At 41.8% G+C, this 11,202-nt stretch overlaps 1 protein-coding gene across 2 annotated transcripts in view; it reads left to right on the forward strand.

Moving 5' to 3' along the window:
* The first annotated feature begins 5,360 nt into the window (after positions 1–5,360).
* Positions 5,361–11,202, forward strand: part of KDM1B (lysine demethylase 1B) — a 38,604-nt gene continuing 32,762 nt past the window's right edge. The window contains exons 1-5 of one of the 2 annotated variants that reach the window (XM_019523267.1): positions 5,361–5,630; positions 6,631–6,758; positions 8,336–8,425; positions 9,217–9,328; positions 10,205–10,321. In XM_019523267.1, the coding sequence (XP_019378812.1) occupies positions 5,541–5,630; positions 6,631–6,758; positions 8,336–8,425; positions 9,217–9,328; positions 10,205–10,321 (537 nt within the window). In that variant the 5' untranslated portion in view covers positions 5,361–5,540. The remainder of the gene's footprint in view (positions 5,631–6,630; positions 6,759–8,335; positions 8,426–9,216; positions 9,329–10,204; positions 10,322–11,202) is intronic. The other variant, XM_019523256.1, reaches the window with a different exon arrangement.

An 11,202-nucleotide genomic window follows, 5' to 3' on the forward strand; every position in this document is an offset into this window, starting at 1 on the left:
AAAAAAAAATTTTTTTTTCTTCCCCCCCCCCCCCCAAGGAACTGAGTATATGTGTAGGTATATATGTATGTATTATTTAAAGAGCTGTTTTTTTTCTGGTCACAGATCATTTTGAGCATGTGTGTGCTGGTATAGCTATCTGCTGCCCAAAGTCTGTTTCATTTCATTTTCCCCACCTGTGTATCCCAAGTGTGTTTTTAACTGACTGGGATGTCAGCAGTGCTTCTGCACTCCAGAATGTTTTCCCCATCTCAGTGCTTTAGAGAAGGCAAAAACGTCACCCTGTCACCTCTTTTTCATGAGAGTCTTATTTCATGAGGCAAAAGCTACTATTAGAGCGTGTCAAGTTTAGCACACAGGAGCTGGTGAACTTGCTAGCGATTTTCCCCTCATGTCCCCTCTGTCGTGGGTGGTTTATGTATTTGTTTAACAAGATCCAGTAGGCAGATGGCTTAGGGCCAGAAAGGGCTGACCTGTGGATTTAGACAGGTCTCCTGGCCTCCCCTCCCTCCCCCCTTTGATATTTAATTTGAAGTATGCCAGCCATTCTTTGATACTGGTCTGTAACTTTCTGGTCAAAAGGCCTATCAGTTCCTTCAGTGGTCTTCCCAAATGTTCAACAGCACTGTACCAGACGGTCCCAAAGTCAGCTTCCTGGACTGCTCAGCAGCCCTTTACTGGACAGTCGCCAAAGCCTTCTCTGTTTACAGTGCCATATACAGACATAGTTCCCTTTGATTCTCCTTGTCTCTTCAGGTGCCCTGTTTAGTAATTGTTCCTGTTAGGTACCAAATTCAAGTCCAGTTTCTTCAGACAAAGTTGTTCATTTTTTTTCTGGGTAATAGAGCCTACAAGCAGGCAGGTCTACGCAAATGTTGCAAAAGGCTGGCTGCTTTAACTTTATGCATTGTTACAGAGTACATCCTACAAAAAGATACAAGTTGCATACCTGCTTTCTGAACAGCTGCAGGAAAAAGCAACATCCTGTCCCAGAGAGCTGTATGTTTGCCATGTGTGCTTGTGTGCCTATTTAATATGCAAATTAGATGTTACTTAGCTTAGTACACCATTGCAGAATGGTATTGTTTCTGAGTCAGAATAACAGATCACTTGGCTTCAGTTCTTTTTCCATTCTAATTGGTGGGGTTAAAATGCATTTCTGCATACAAAAAGAACATTAATTCATATACTGACTAGTCTAAACCCCTTTCCCTTTGTCTTTTGATTTACCTAATTATCTTGGTATGACTTTTCCTATTTCAGCCAATTTTTGTTGTACAGGTAAGGCCCTAAAGGTGTGTTGATTTTCTTGATTCACATAATCTACATTTGGAAATAAATTTGTTTGTATAAGCACCTACTATATTTTCCTGTTGGTTAAACTTCCTCTTTCACACTTTTCTAAAAGGAAGTTGCTATTAGTGTTATATAATGGGAAGATACCACATAAAAAGGTAAAATCTAAGGATAGATTTGATAGAGATTAATTATTGGAAATGCCTAAACATACATAAACTATAAACTGCCTAGGGTTGCAGTTGGTTGGTACACTTAGATTCCAATAATGCAGAATAAGTTCTCAGGCCAGTTGATTAACATGAATTATTTTTATGGTATTACTTCCCTTTTTGTCTTTTTGTTTACATTTTTCCTTTGTGCTCCCATTTTTTTTGAATACTTTATACCCCACAGGAAAGGCCGCCCTTGATAATAGCCTGTTCAAGATTTTGGTTTTTCAAAATAGCTTTTTCAGTGTGCTTAAAACCCAGCATTGGTGTGTGTTTAGCTTGTGTAGTAAGCTGTAGCTTCTCTACTCCCCAGCAAAGACACAAATAACAGAGAATTATAGTGATGCCTTTAACATGCTAAGATTTTATTTTTGCAAAATATGCAAGTCATACAATATTATAACTACATATAATCACAACAAAAGTTGAGTTTTCTACATCCTGAATGGTGAGTACTGTCCTAGATGATGTGTGGGTCTCAGAACATCTCTAATTGACCTTTTACTTTTCATTAAACAATGTTTCTAATACATTCATTTGAAAATGTAATGCAATCCAAATTCTCCAGTAGGTAGGAGGAGGAGTGCCACTGTAAGTACAAGCATAAGGTTTACATTTTGAGATTATGCTTGCTCATGATAAGCCAGGTCTTCATGTGGTACAAATCAACTTGGGTCCATTGAAATTATTGATAGGGAATCTGATTTTGTATGCTTACTCTAAGCTTAAATTAAATACAGTTACTGTTTCTTCTCCCAGCACAGATTCTGTCACCTCCTTTTTTCCCCATGTGATTAATAGATTAATATAACTCAACAAAAGTACTTTGACTAACATGATTCCTAGATTGTAAGGGGCTGGAAGGGACCTCACAAGATCATCAGGTCCAGACCCCCTGAGCTAGTAAGGAAAGACAACTGGGGTCAGTTGACCCAAGCAAAGTGACCATCCAGGCTCCTCTTGAAAATTTCCAGGGTAGGTGATTGCACCACTTCTGGAGGGAATTTATTCCACAGTCTGGACACCCTGACTGAAGAAGTTTTTCCTACTGTTAAGCCTGAAACGGTCTTTCAGGAGTTTGTGGCCATTATTGCTGGTTTTCCCCAAGGCTGCCCTGGTGAACAGTTGTTCGCTGAGCCCTTAATGTATTCCACTGATATAGCGGTAAGCTGCTACCAGGTGCCCTCTCAGCTTTCCCTTTTTTTAGGCTGAAGAGACCCAAATCCCTCAACCTTTCCTCATATGACTTGCATTGCAAGTCTCTGATCATATGGGTAGCTCTTCTCTGCACTCTTTCAAGCTTTTCCATGTCCTTGTTGAAGTGTGGTGTCCAGAACTGGATGCAGTACTTCAGCTACAGTCTCACCAATGCTGAGTAAGGCAAAAGAATCACTTCTTCGGTTTTGCTTAAGATGCATCGGTTGATGCATGCCAGAGTATTGTTTGCCCTGCTGGCTGCAGCATTGCACTGACAGCTCATGTTCATACTATGGTCTGTTATTACCCCGAGGTCCCTTTCAGTCATGGTGCTAGTCACTTTCGTGCCATCACCTTAAGTATGTTGGTGATTGTTTGTCCCCAAATGGAGCACTTTACACTTCTCAGTGTTGAACTTCATCTGGTTCCAACCTGCCCAGCTTACCAGCCTGTCTAGGTCCTCCTGTATCTGCAGCCAGTTTTCAAGCGTGACCGCACTCCCCCATAACTTGGTGTCATCCATGAACTTGGCCACTGAGCTCTTCACCCTCACATCCAAATCATTGATAAAGATGTTGAAAAGCACTGGACCAAGCACGGGACCCCCGAGGGACCTCACTGGCCACTTCTCACCAGGACAACACAGATCCTTTCATTGGAACTGTCTGGGTCCTACCCCACAGCCAGCTTCCTACCCACCTAACTGTCAAGTAGTTAAGCCCGCAGTCCTCCAATTTTCTCATGAGAACATCATGGGATACCAGATCAAACAGTCTTTTGGAAGTCTAGGTATACAGTGTCAACCTCCTCTCTCTCATCTAGGTGGCGAGTTACCTGGTTGTAGAAGGTGATGAGATTGGTAAGACAAGACCTGTCTGCAACAAAGCCATGCTGGCTGTTGTTCAGAATCCTACCTTGTGTGCAAGCATGTTGCACATAGACTCTTTGAATTTTTCCACGTTTTTCCCTGGGATAGAAGTTAGGTTAATTGGGCTATAGTTGCCCGGGTCCTCTCTCCTTCTTTCTTGAAGATGGACACAACATTGGCCCTCTTCCACTCTTCAGAGACCTCCCATGAGTGCCACGAGTTTTAGAAGAGTTTCTCCAGAGGTCCTGTGATGACTTTGGCTAGCTCCTTCACGCTCTCAGATGAAGTTCATCCGGTCCTGATGACTTATAATTGTCTAACTTTTCTAACTGATCGTGTACTAGCTCAATGTCAACAGTAGGAAGGTGGTCGTTCCCACCAGGCCTATTCTGAACCTTGTCTAGTATGATTTTCCTTTTAGTCCAGTGAAGTACTGAAGCAGAGTAGTCATTCAGGAGTTCAGTTTTCTCCTGAGTGTTGGTAACCAGCTGTTAAGCAATGGCCCCATGCTCCCATTTGTTTTCCTCCTGTTCCCTACATACCTAAAGAAGGACCTCTTATTGTCCTTGATTTCTGTTACTAGTTTAAATTCAATTGCTGTCATAGCCTTTCTAATGTGCTCCTTACAGGTGTGGGCCATTGTTGTATAGTCCTCCTTGGGGACTGTCCCAAGCTTCCATTGTTTGTATACCTCTTTCTTCTTTTTAAAGATATCCCTATTAAGCCAAGAGGGCCTACCAGCCCTTGGACTTACTTTGTGCTTTGTGGATTGTGTCCTTGAGGAACAAGTAATCTTCATGCACTCCTTTCACCTTCGGTCCCTGGTCCTGCAGTGCTTCCCCTACTATTGCCCTGAGCCTGTTGAAATTCACTTTTTTGAAGTCTAAAACTTTAACCCTGATAGCTGATTTGCCTGCCTTGCAGTAGACAGTGAATGTGATGGTTTTGTGGTTGCTGTCACCCAGGCTACCCTCTAGATTCTAGTCACTCACCAGATCATCTCCTTTGGCTAAGACCAAGTCTAAGAGAGTGTTACATCTGGTTGACCTGTGCACTTCGTGAGTCAGGTAGAGCTCTTTGATACAGGTCAGGAAGCAATGCAACCAATCCAACTTAGCTCAGTGTTCCTCCTGAGAGATGTCTGGGTTATTGAAGTTGCCCACGATGACCATGTCCTGTGCACAAGCAGATTCTGCCAGTTCTCGAGAGAACTCCAGATTGAGCTGCTCCCCCTGGTTTAGTGGTCTGTAGTATACACCTACAGTTAGGTCTCTCTCACTGCGGCCACGTGCCCCCACCCCCGGTAATTTGACCCAGAGGGTTTTGAACTGCTCTTCTTTGGAGTTGATGTTGGCCTCCAAGGAGCTTTACTGCTCCGTCATGTAAAGAGCTACACCTCCACCCTTCTTCCCTACTCAGTCCCTTCTGTGCAGGGTGTAGCCCTCTATGGCTATGTTCCAATCATGTGAGGAGTCCCACCAGGTCTCTGTAATCCCTACTAGATCGTAATGCCCACTGGAGAGTAGGAGGGCTAGCTCCTCCTGCTTGTTCCCCATGCTCTTGGCAATAGTGTATGGGCACCTGAGTCCTCCAGTTGAGACCCTTGATTTCCTGTCATGCTTTGGGAGAGCCATTCCTACAGTTTTTGTAAGACTGGCTCTCCTAGTGTCCCTAGCTTCAGAGTTTTCTTTGTGCTGGTCCCCAGGCATGTTCCCATCAGTGTTTCCCCATCCCCCAGTGATCTTAGTTTAAAGCCCTGTCTAGAAGATCGGCGCTGAGAACAGGGACTTACCCCACTGCATGAAGTGGATGCTGTCCCTTCCCAGGAGTCCTCTCTCCCTGAAACGTATGATGATGGGTGATGGCAGTGTTTAAGTATCATCTGATTAAAACACTCTGTCAAACTAGGCCATCTTGTAATGTTACATAACTGTTTTCTGACTTTATCCTGCAGTTCTTATTAGACAATGTCAGCTGGAAGAGTACGGGCAAAAAAAAAGGCATCGTCTGTGGATCAGTCTCCAGATAGCCTTCCTTTGCGGAGCTCTGGGAGACAGGTATTTTATAGTATTCAACATCATTATTTCTGCGCCTGTTTAACACTTGCTATGAATGGACTTCCCTGGTGGTTTGTATTCTAGAACTTGCCTGTTTTAAAAATTAACTTAAAATTGGAGGAACAGATGACAGTAACCTCTTTTGACTTTGACTAGGACCGGTAGGCTTTAAACAAGAAGAGTTTTAAAGATAAAAGAGAAGGAAGATATGATGCTTGAAACCAGTGGAATACAAAGGAGTTTAAATATTAGCTTATAGTTTCATAGTTTCTAGGGTCGGAAGGGACCTGAGTAGATCATCTAGTCCGACCCCCTGCCATGGCAGGAAAGAGTACTGGGGTCAAACGACCCCAGCAAGGTGTATATCTAGCCTCCTTTTGAAGACCCCCAGAGTAGGAGCAAGCACCACTTCTCTTGGAAGTTGGTTTCAGATCCTAGCTGCCCTGACCGTGAAGTAGCGCCTCCTGATATCTAGCCTAAATCTACCCTCTGCTAGCTTGTGACCGTTATTCCTGGTCACTACTGGTAGTGCTCGGGGGAACAGGGACTTCCCCAGTGCCTGCTGGTCCCCTCTGACTAGTTTGTAACAGGTCACTAGATCCCCCCTCAGCCTTCTCTTGTGGAGGCTGAACAGGTTCAAGTCCCGTAGCCTCTCCTCGTAGGGCCTGCCCTGCTGCCCCTGGATCATGCAAGTGGCCCTCTTCTGGACTCTCTCTAGCTTAAACTAGAAGCTCTGCTGATAATTTCTTTAATGGTAGCAACCAGAAGACCAAAGCAAAAAAGCCTTTAGCTCAAATGTATGTTGCCATAGTTGTTGTTTTCTGTACAACTAGCTTATTTCAACATGCTGCAGCTTTTTCAAAGAGAATCCAAAGATTTGATTGATATTATTATTTTAATTAGTTGTTGCTGTGTCCTGAACTACAAAACCAGTAACGCCGTGATGGAACATAAAAAATGCATTTGCCATCTCCAGTAAGTTTTAACTGTTCTTTATTAGGTGAAGAAGAAGGCGGCTGAAACAGCAGATGACGACGATGAAGCAACATCGGAGAAGAAGTACAGAAAGTGTGAAAAAGCTGGTTGCACTGCAACATGTCCTGTTTGCTTCGCAAGTGCTGCCGAAAGGTTTGTGCCTTTATCTGCAGACTTTTTTCTTTTTTTTCTGACAAAAACCCTTCCATCTTCAAACAATATAGTATAGGCTTAGGATGCCTGTGAAGCACCACAACAATATCTTTTGCAGATGACCTTCTGCTGTGTGACACTAATCCTAAAATAATATTTTTCTAGGATATAGGTTATTAATGCAGCAGATCTATTTTCTGGCACAGCTTCTGTTTTAGTGAAACTGAGAGCATGCTTATTGAAATACAAGGCAGCAAAATTGCTGAAATTCTTACTTCTGTGCTCTGGTGTAGTGCTGTAATCTCTAGCTAAGGTCCTGACCCTACAGGATAACTGTTTTAATTATAATCCTTTGTTCTTATTTGACATAACTTTCTCTGAACTTCTATATAAACACTTCTGCATTTTTGTCTTTGGAATTTTGAGACAGTATTAAATGGGCAAGGCCTATAATAAGCAGCATGGTATGCTTAGTTAATATGGTAAGGACACTGCAATTTATGTGACATTCTCTTCCCAGCCTAATAATTAGAGTGTGTGCCTTGTGCTATTTATTTTAAGATAATGTTAAATTATTTTATGCTGCCTTCAAGTTTTAAATTGTTTACATGTTGTAATGTTTTGTACTGAGAATCAAAATATATTCTGGAAGTTGTTAGAGAACAGCTGGACAGTTAGGCAGCTGAGAAGGAGGCTTCTGGTACTTGTGGCATCCAGCAAACCAGACTCAATTTTGTGTTTTTCTAATTTTTGTTTCTAAAAGACACTTTAGATTTCTCATTCATTTTTCAAGCTTTATTTTTATGTTTGTTTTAAATACTTCTGTATTATTACATAACTGAAATTGGATAGTTTTGTGACTAACTGGCTTAGGCCATTTAATTTTACCATCGCTTAATTTTATATTTAAGGAACAAAATTGTGTATCTGTTCAGATTCTTTCATTTACTGAAAATAACAACCAACTCCATAATTGTACAAAAATAATTGGGCAATATGTATTTCACGTGTACAGGCTGCTGCTAAATCTATGTCTAGTTATGTTCTGTTATACTTACCAATTAATGAAGCTGTTAGTTTGGAGGCAAAGACTATGTATTCCTGTATATCTAGAAAAAACATAGCTTTTCCTGGCATAAATAATAAGAGTGACCACTGCCAATGTTTAACAGATACTTCTGGGCATCTAATTAATTGGTACTGGGAAGATCTGTGTGGAGCTGTGCTGAACCTGCCTTGCTAAAGTGAGACTGTTGTAATCCCAAGCTAGTTACAATGCTACACAAAGCATCTGTTTGTGCTGCCTTTGCACCCAGCATTGAAATAAGAGGTTTTTGATGCATCTAAAATGATTGTTTACTTAGTAGTAGTAGTAAAAGTAGTAGTTACTATAGTATCTAAACTCAAGACCCCCATTACACTAGGCAATACATGAATATATACATCAGGTAAAAGCGGTAAAGAATCAAACTTATTTCTGCCCTGCCCTGCGCTTACTATTTGTTCAATTTTTAGAATGTATGACAGTCCATACAAAAAATATACTGTAATCTGTTCTGTGCTCTCTTGTTTCATAGGTGTGCTAAAAATGGCTACACATCTAGATGGTATCATCTCTCCTGTGGGGAACACTTCTGCAATGAGTGTTTTGATTATTATTATCGAAGGTATGCTTACTGAGGCCAGCCATGTCATTTTGTTAGATATAGAAAGTGTGCAGACAGCCTCAGTCATTAAAACAAATGTTTTTAAACACTGTCCTTTCTGCAATCTCTTGAAGTTAAGCTTGTGTACAGGACTGTGAGTGGTACAGATTGCAGGAGGTTTGTTAGGCTGTCCATCAGTGGAAGCCTGGTAATAATGGCTGAGTGTCAGTGTATGTGACACTTTTTTTATTTTTTAAGAGTTCCTTCTTTAAAGGATGCAGATGAACAAAACAGAGTAATAAGAATAATTACTTGTTGTTATGTACTTTTAAACAGTAACTCAAAAGCCTTTTTGGCTTTTAGATTGACTCTAGCACAATTGTGCTTGTTTTTTGTAACTAAATATACCTACAATGACCTGGAGATGATGGAGATAGAAATTTAGTTTTACAAAGGGACTCTTAGATTTAAGGTATCCTAGTCAGTGAATGAATTTGATATTTCCAATTCCTTGACAGGGAAGATTAACATGGTAGCCTCTATATCCTTAATAGTAGCTCAACTTTGGTCTTCTACATGAGAACATGTGTTTATTATGAAGAGGAAATGTTGGCAAGGATACTCCCTTACTGTTATCATACTATATCTGATTTCGTTTTTTTAAAGAAACAAAGTCCTACACTTAGTCTCTTTCTCTGTCTTTCTCTCTTTCTTCCCCACTCCTGTCCCTCCTCAGATAAGTGTTATTTCTTAAAACAGACAAGCCCTGCTCATTTAGTAACTCCTTACCATTAACTTTGTCTCTTTTCTAGCCATAAAGATGGTTATGAGAAATACACTGCTTGGAAAAGGATTTGGACTAGTAATGGTAAAAGTGAGCCCAGTCCTAAAGCTTTCATGGCTGATCAACAGCTTCCTTACTGGGTAAGAAAAATAGTGCTTTGACTACAGTAGCAGCTGTAGTTGGCTTTCATTATGGCAGAGGTTTGGGTATATGTGTGTGTTTGTTTTGATTTTAAATGATGTTGAGTGGTCAAGGTGCTGGTTCTGAATGGGTCTCCCTAAAGAGTTTCTAGTATTAGGGAGATGGGTTAGGGCAAGCCAAGGATATAGTCCCAGTCAGTTTTTCTGCTGTCAAAAATCTGTCTCTGCTTCTGCTCTGCCTAAGCACTCCATCCAGCCCTCTTGTTTCTCAGTCTGGCTACTTGGGCAGGAACAAGGATTTATAATGTGGTGCAACTGGGAGCAAATGTAAGAGTTAAAAGATGGTATATGGGAAGAAGATGGCAGCACTAAGAAGCAACAGTGAGAGAGGGAGAATACACACTAGAGGAGGAGGATTCTCAAGAGGTTTTTGGAAAAAGAATAGATGCAAAGGAGCAGTAGCTTCACTGTGTGGAGTGGAATCAGAAAGATAGTTTGGACAGCTGTGGGCATCATAGGATTAATCCCAAGAGGTGCAGAATGATTAAGATCCCCATTGAAATTGGTGGGAGTTGGGTGCCAATACATCTCAGAATGTAAACCCTGTAGGTGGAATTCACCCTCATGCAGATGACTGGCACAAAGCCCTAAGAGCAACTTCCATCTGATGTTAGTCCACAAGGCATAAGTGGCTTGCTGCCCTTGGGTCGATGGTTTGCATGAGGGTGAGTTTCACCTTATGTGAATAATGTATTTAATAACTTCTTTGCAGGTTCTGACCTCAGACCACCTCATTTCCTTGCTGTTGTTTGTTGCATCATCAACTTGACCTTCACTCAATCAGCTGCAGGCTGAAAAGTTTGTTTTTATTTTTAGGTACAGTGCACCAAGCCAGCATGTGGGAAGTGGCGTCAGCTGACAAAGGAAATCCAGCTCACTTCACAAATAGCCAAAACGTACCGTTGTGGTATGAAACTTAGCAATTCTACCAAGGTAATACAAATTCTGGTTGCACCTAATGAAACTGCAAGCAGATGCTTCTGCTGTTTATATGCTGTAGAGCAGTGATTCTCAACCTGTTTGTCATAGTCGGCCACAGTTGCAGCTCTCAACGGGTTATGTGGGCTGCACCCACACTATTTACTTCATGCGTATCCATTTAAAATTGTTTTAACAGGATGTCACATGGGCTTCAGCAGTGTGCTGATTGGCCTGCATGTGGCCTTCAGGTTGAGAACCACCCCTAAAATGTGCTTGTTTCTTCTAATATTTATATTGTCAAAGTAATCAGTTGATTGTCTTGAGAGCTATGTAATTGGTAACCTGCAGCATGCTCAGTTTAGTAAACTGAAGTAGCCAAGACATTGTAAAAATGCCCAAGTAATCAGCTGTAAGCTCATTTGTTTTGAAAATAGTGCTGTACTGCTGCCCCAAATATTTTCACAGAATCATAGAAGTAGGGTCGGAACAGATCTTGTAGATCTTCAGGTCCGACCCCCCACCTGGGTGGGAGAAAGATTGGACTTAAATGAGTCCAGCCAGGTAGTCATCAAGCCTCTTCTTAAAGATCCCCATGATAGGAGCCAGCACCACTTCCCTAGGAAGTTGGTTCCAGCTCCTAGCCGCCCTAACTGTGAAGTAGTTCTTGCGGATGTCTAATCTAAACCTACTCTCTAATACTTTGTGTCCATTGTTCCTTGTCATGCCAGGGGGCGCTAGGGGAAACAGTGTCTCCCCTAAACCCTTCTGGTCCCCCCTAGTGAGTTTATAGACAGTCACCAGGTCCCCCCTCAGCCTTCTCTTGTGAAGGCTGAACAGGTTTAGGTCCCGCAGCCTTTCAATGTAGGGTCTGCCCTGTAGTCCCCAGATCATGC

Source organism: Gavialis gangeticus, unplaced genomic scaffold (assembly GCF_001723915.1).
Source record: "Gavialis gangeticus isolate Ggan-Ray unplaced genomic scaffold, GavGan_comp1, whole genome shotgun sequence".
NCBI lineage: Eukaryota > Metazoa > Chordata > Crocodylia > Gavialidae > Gavialis > Gavialis gangeticus.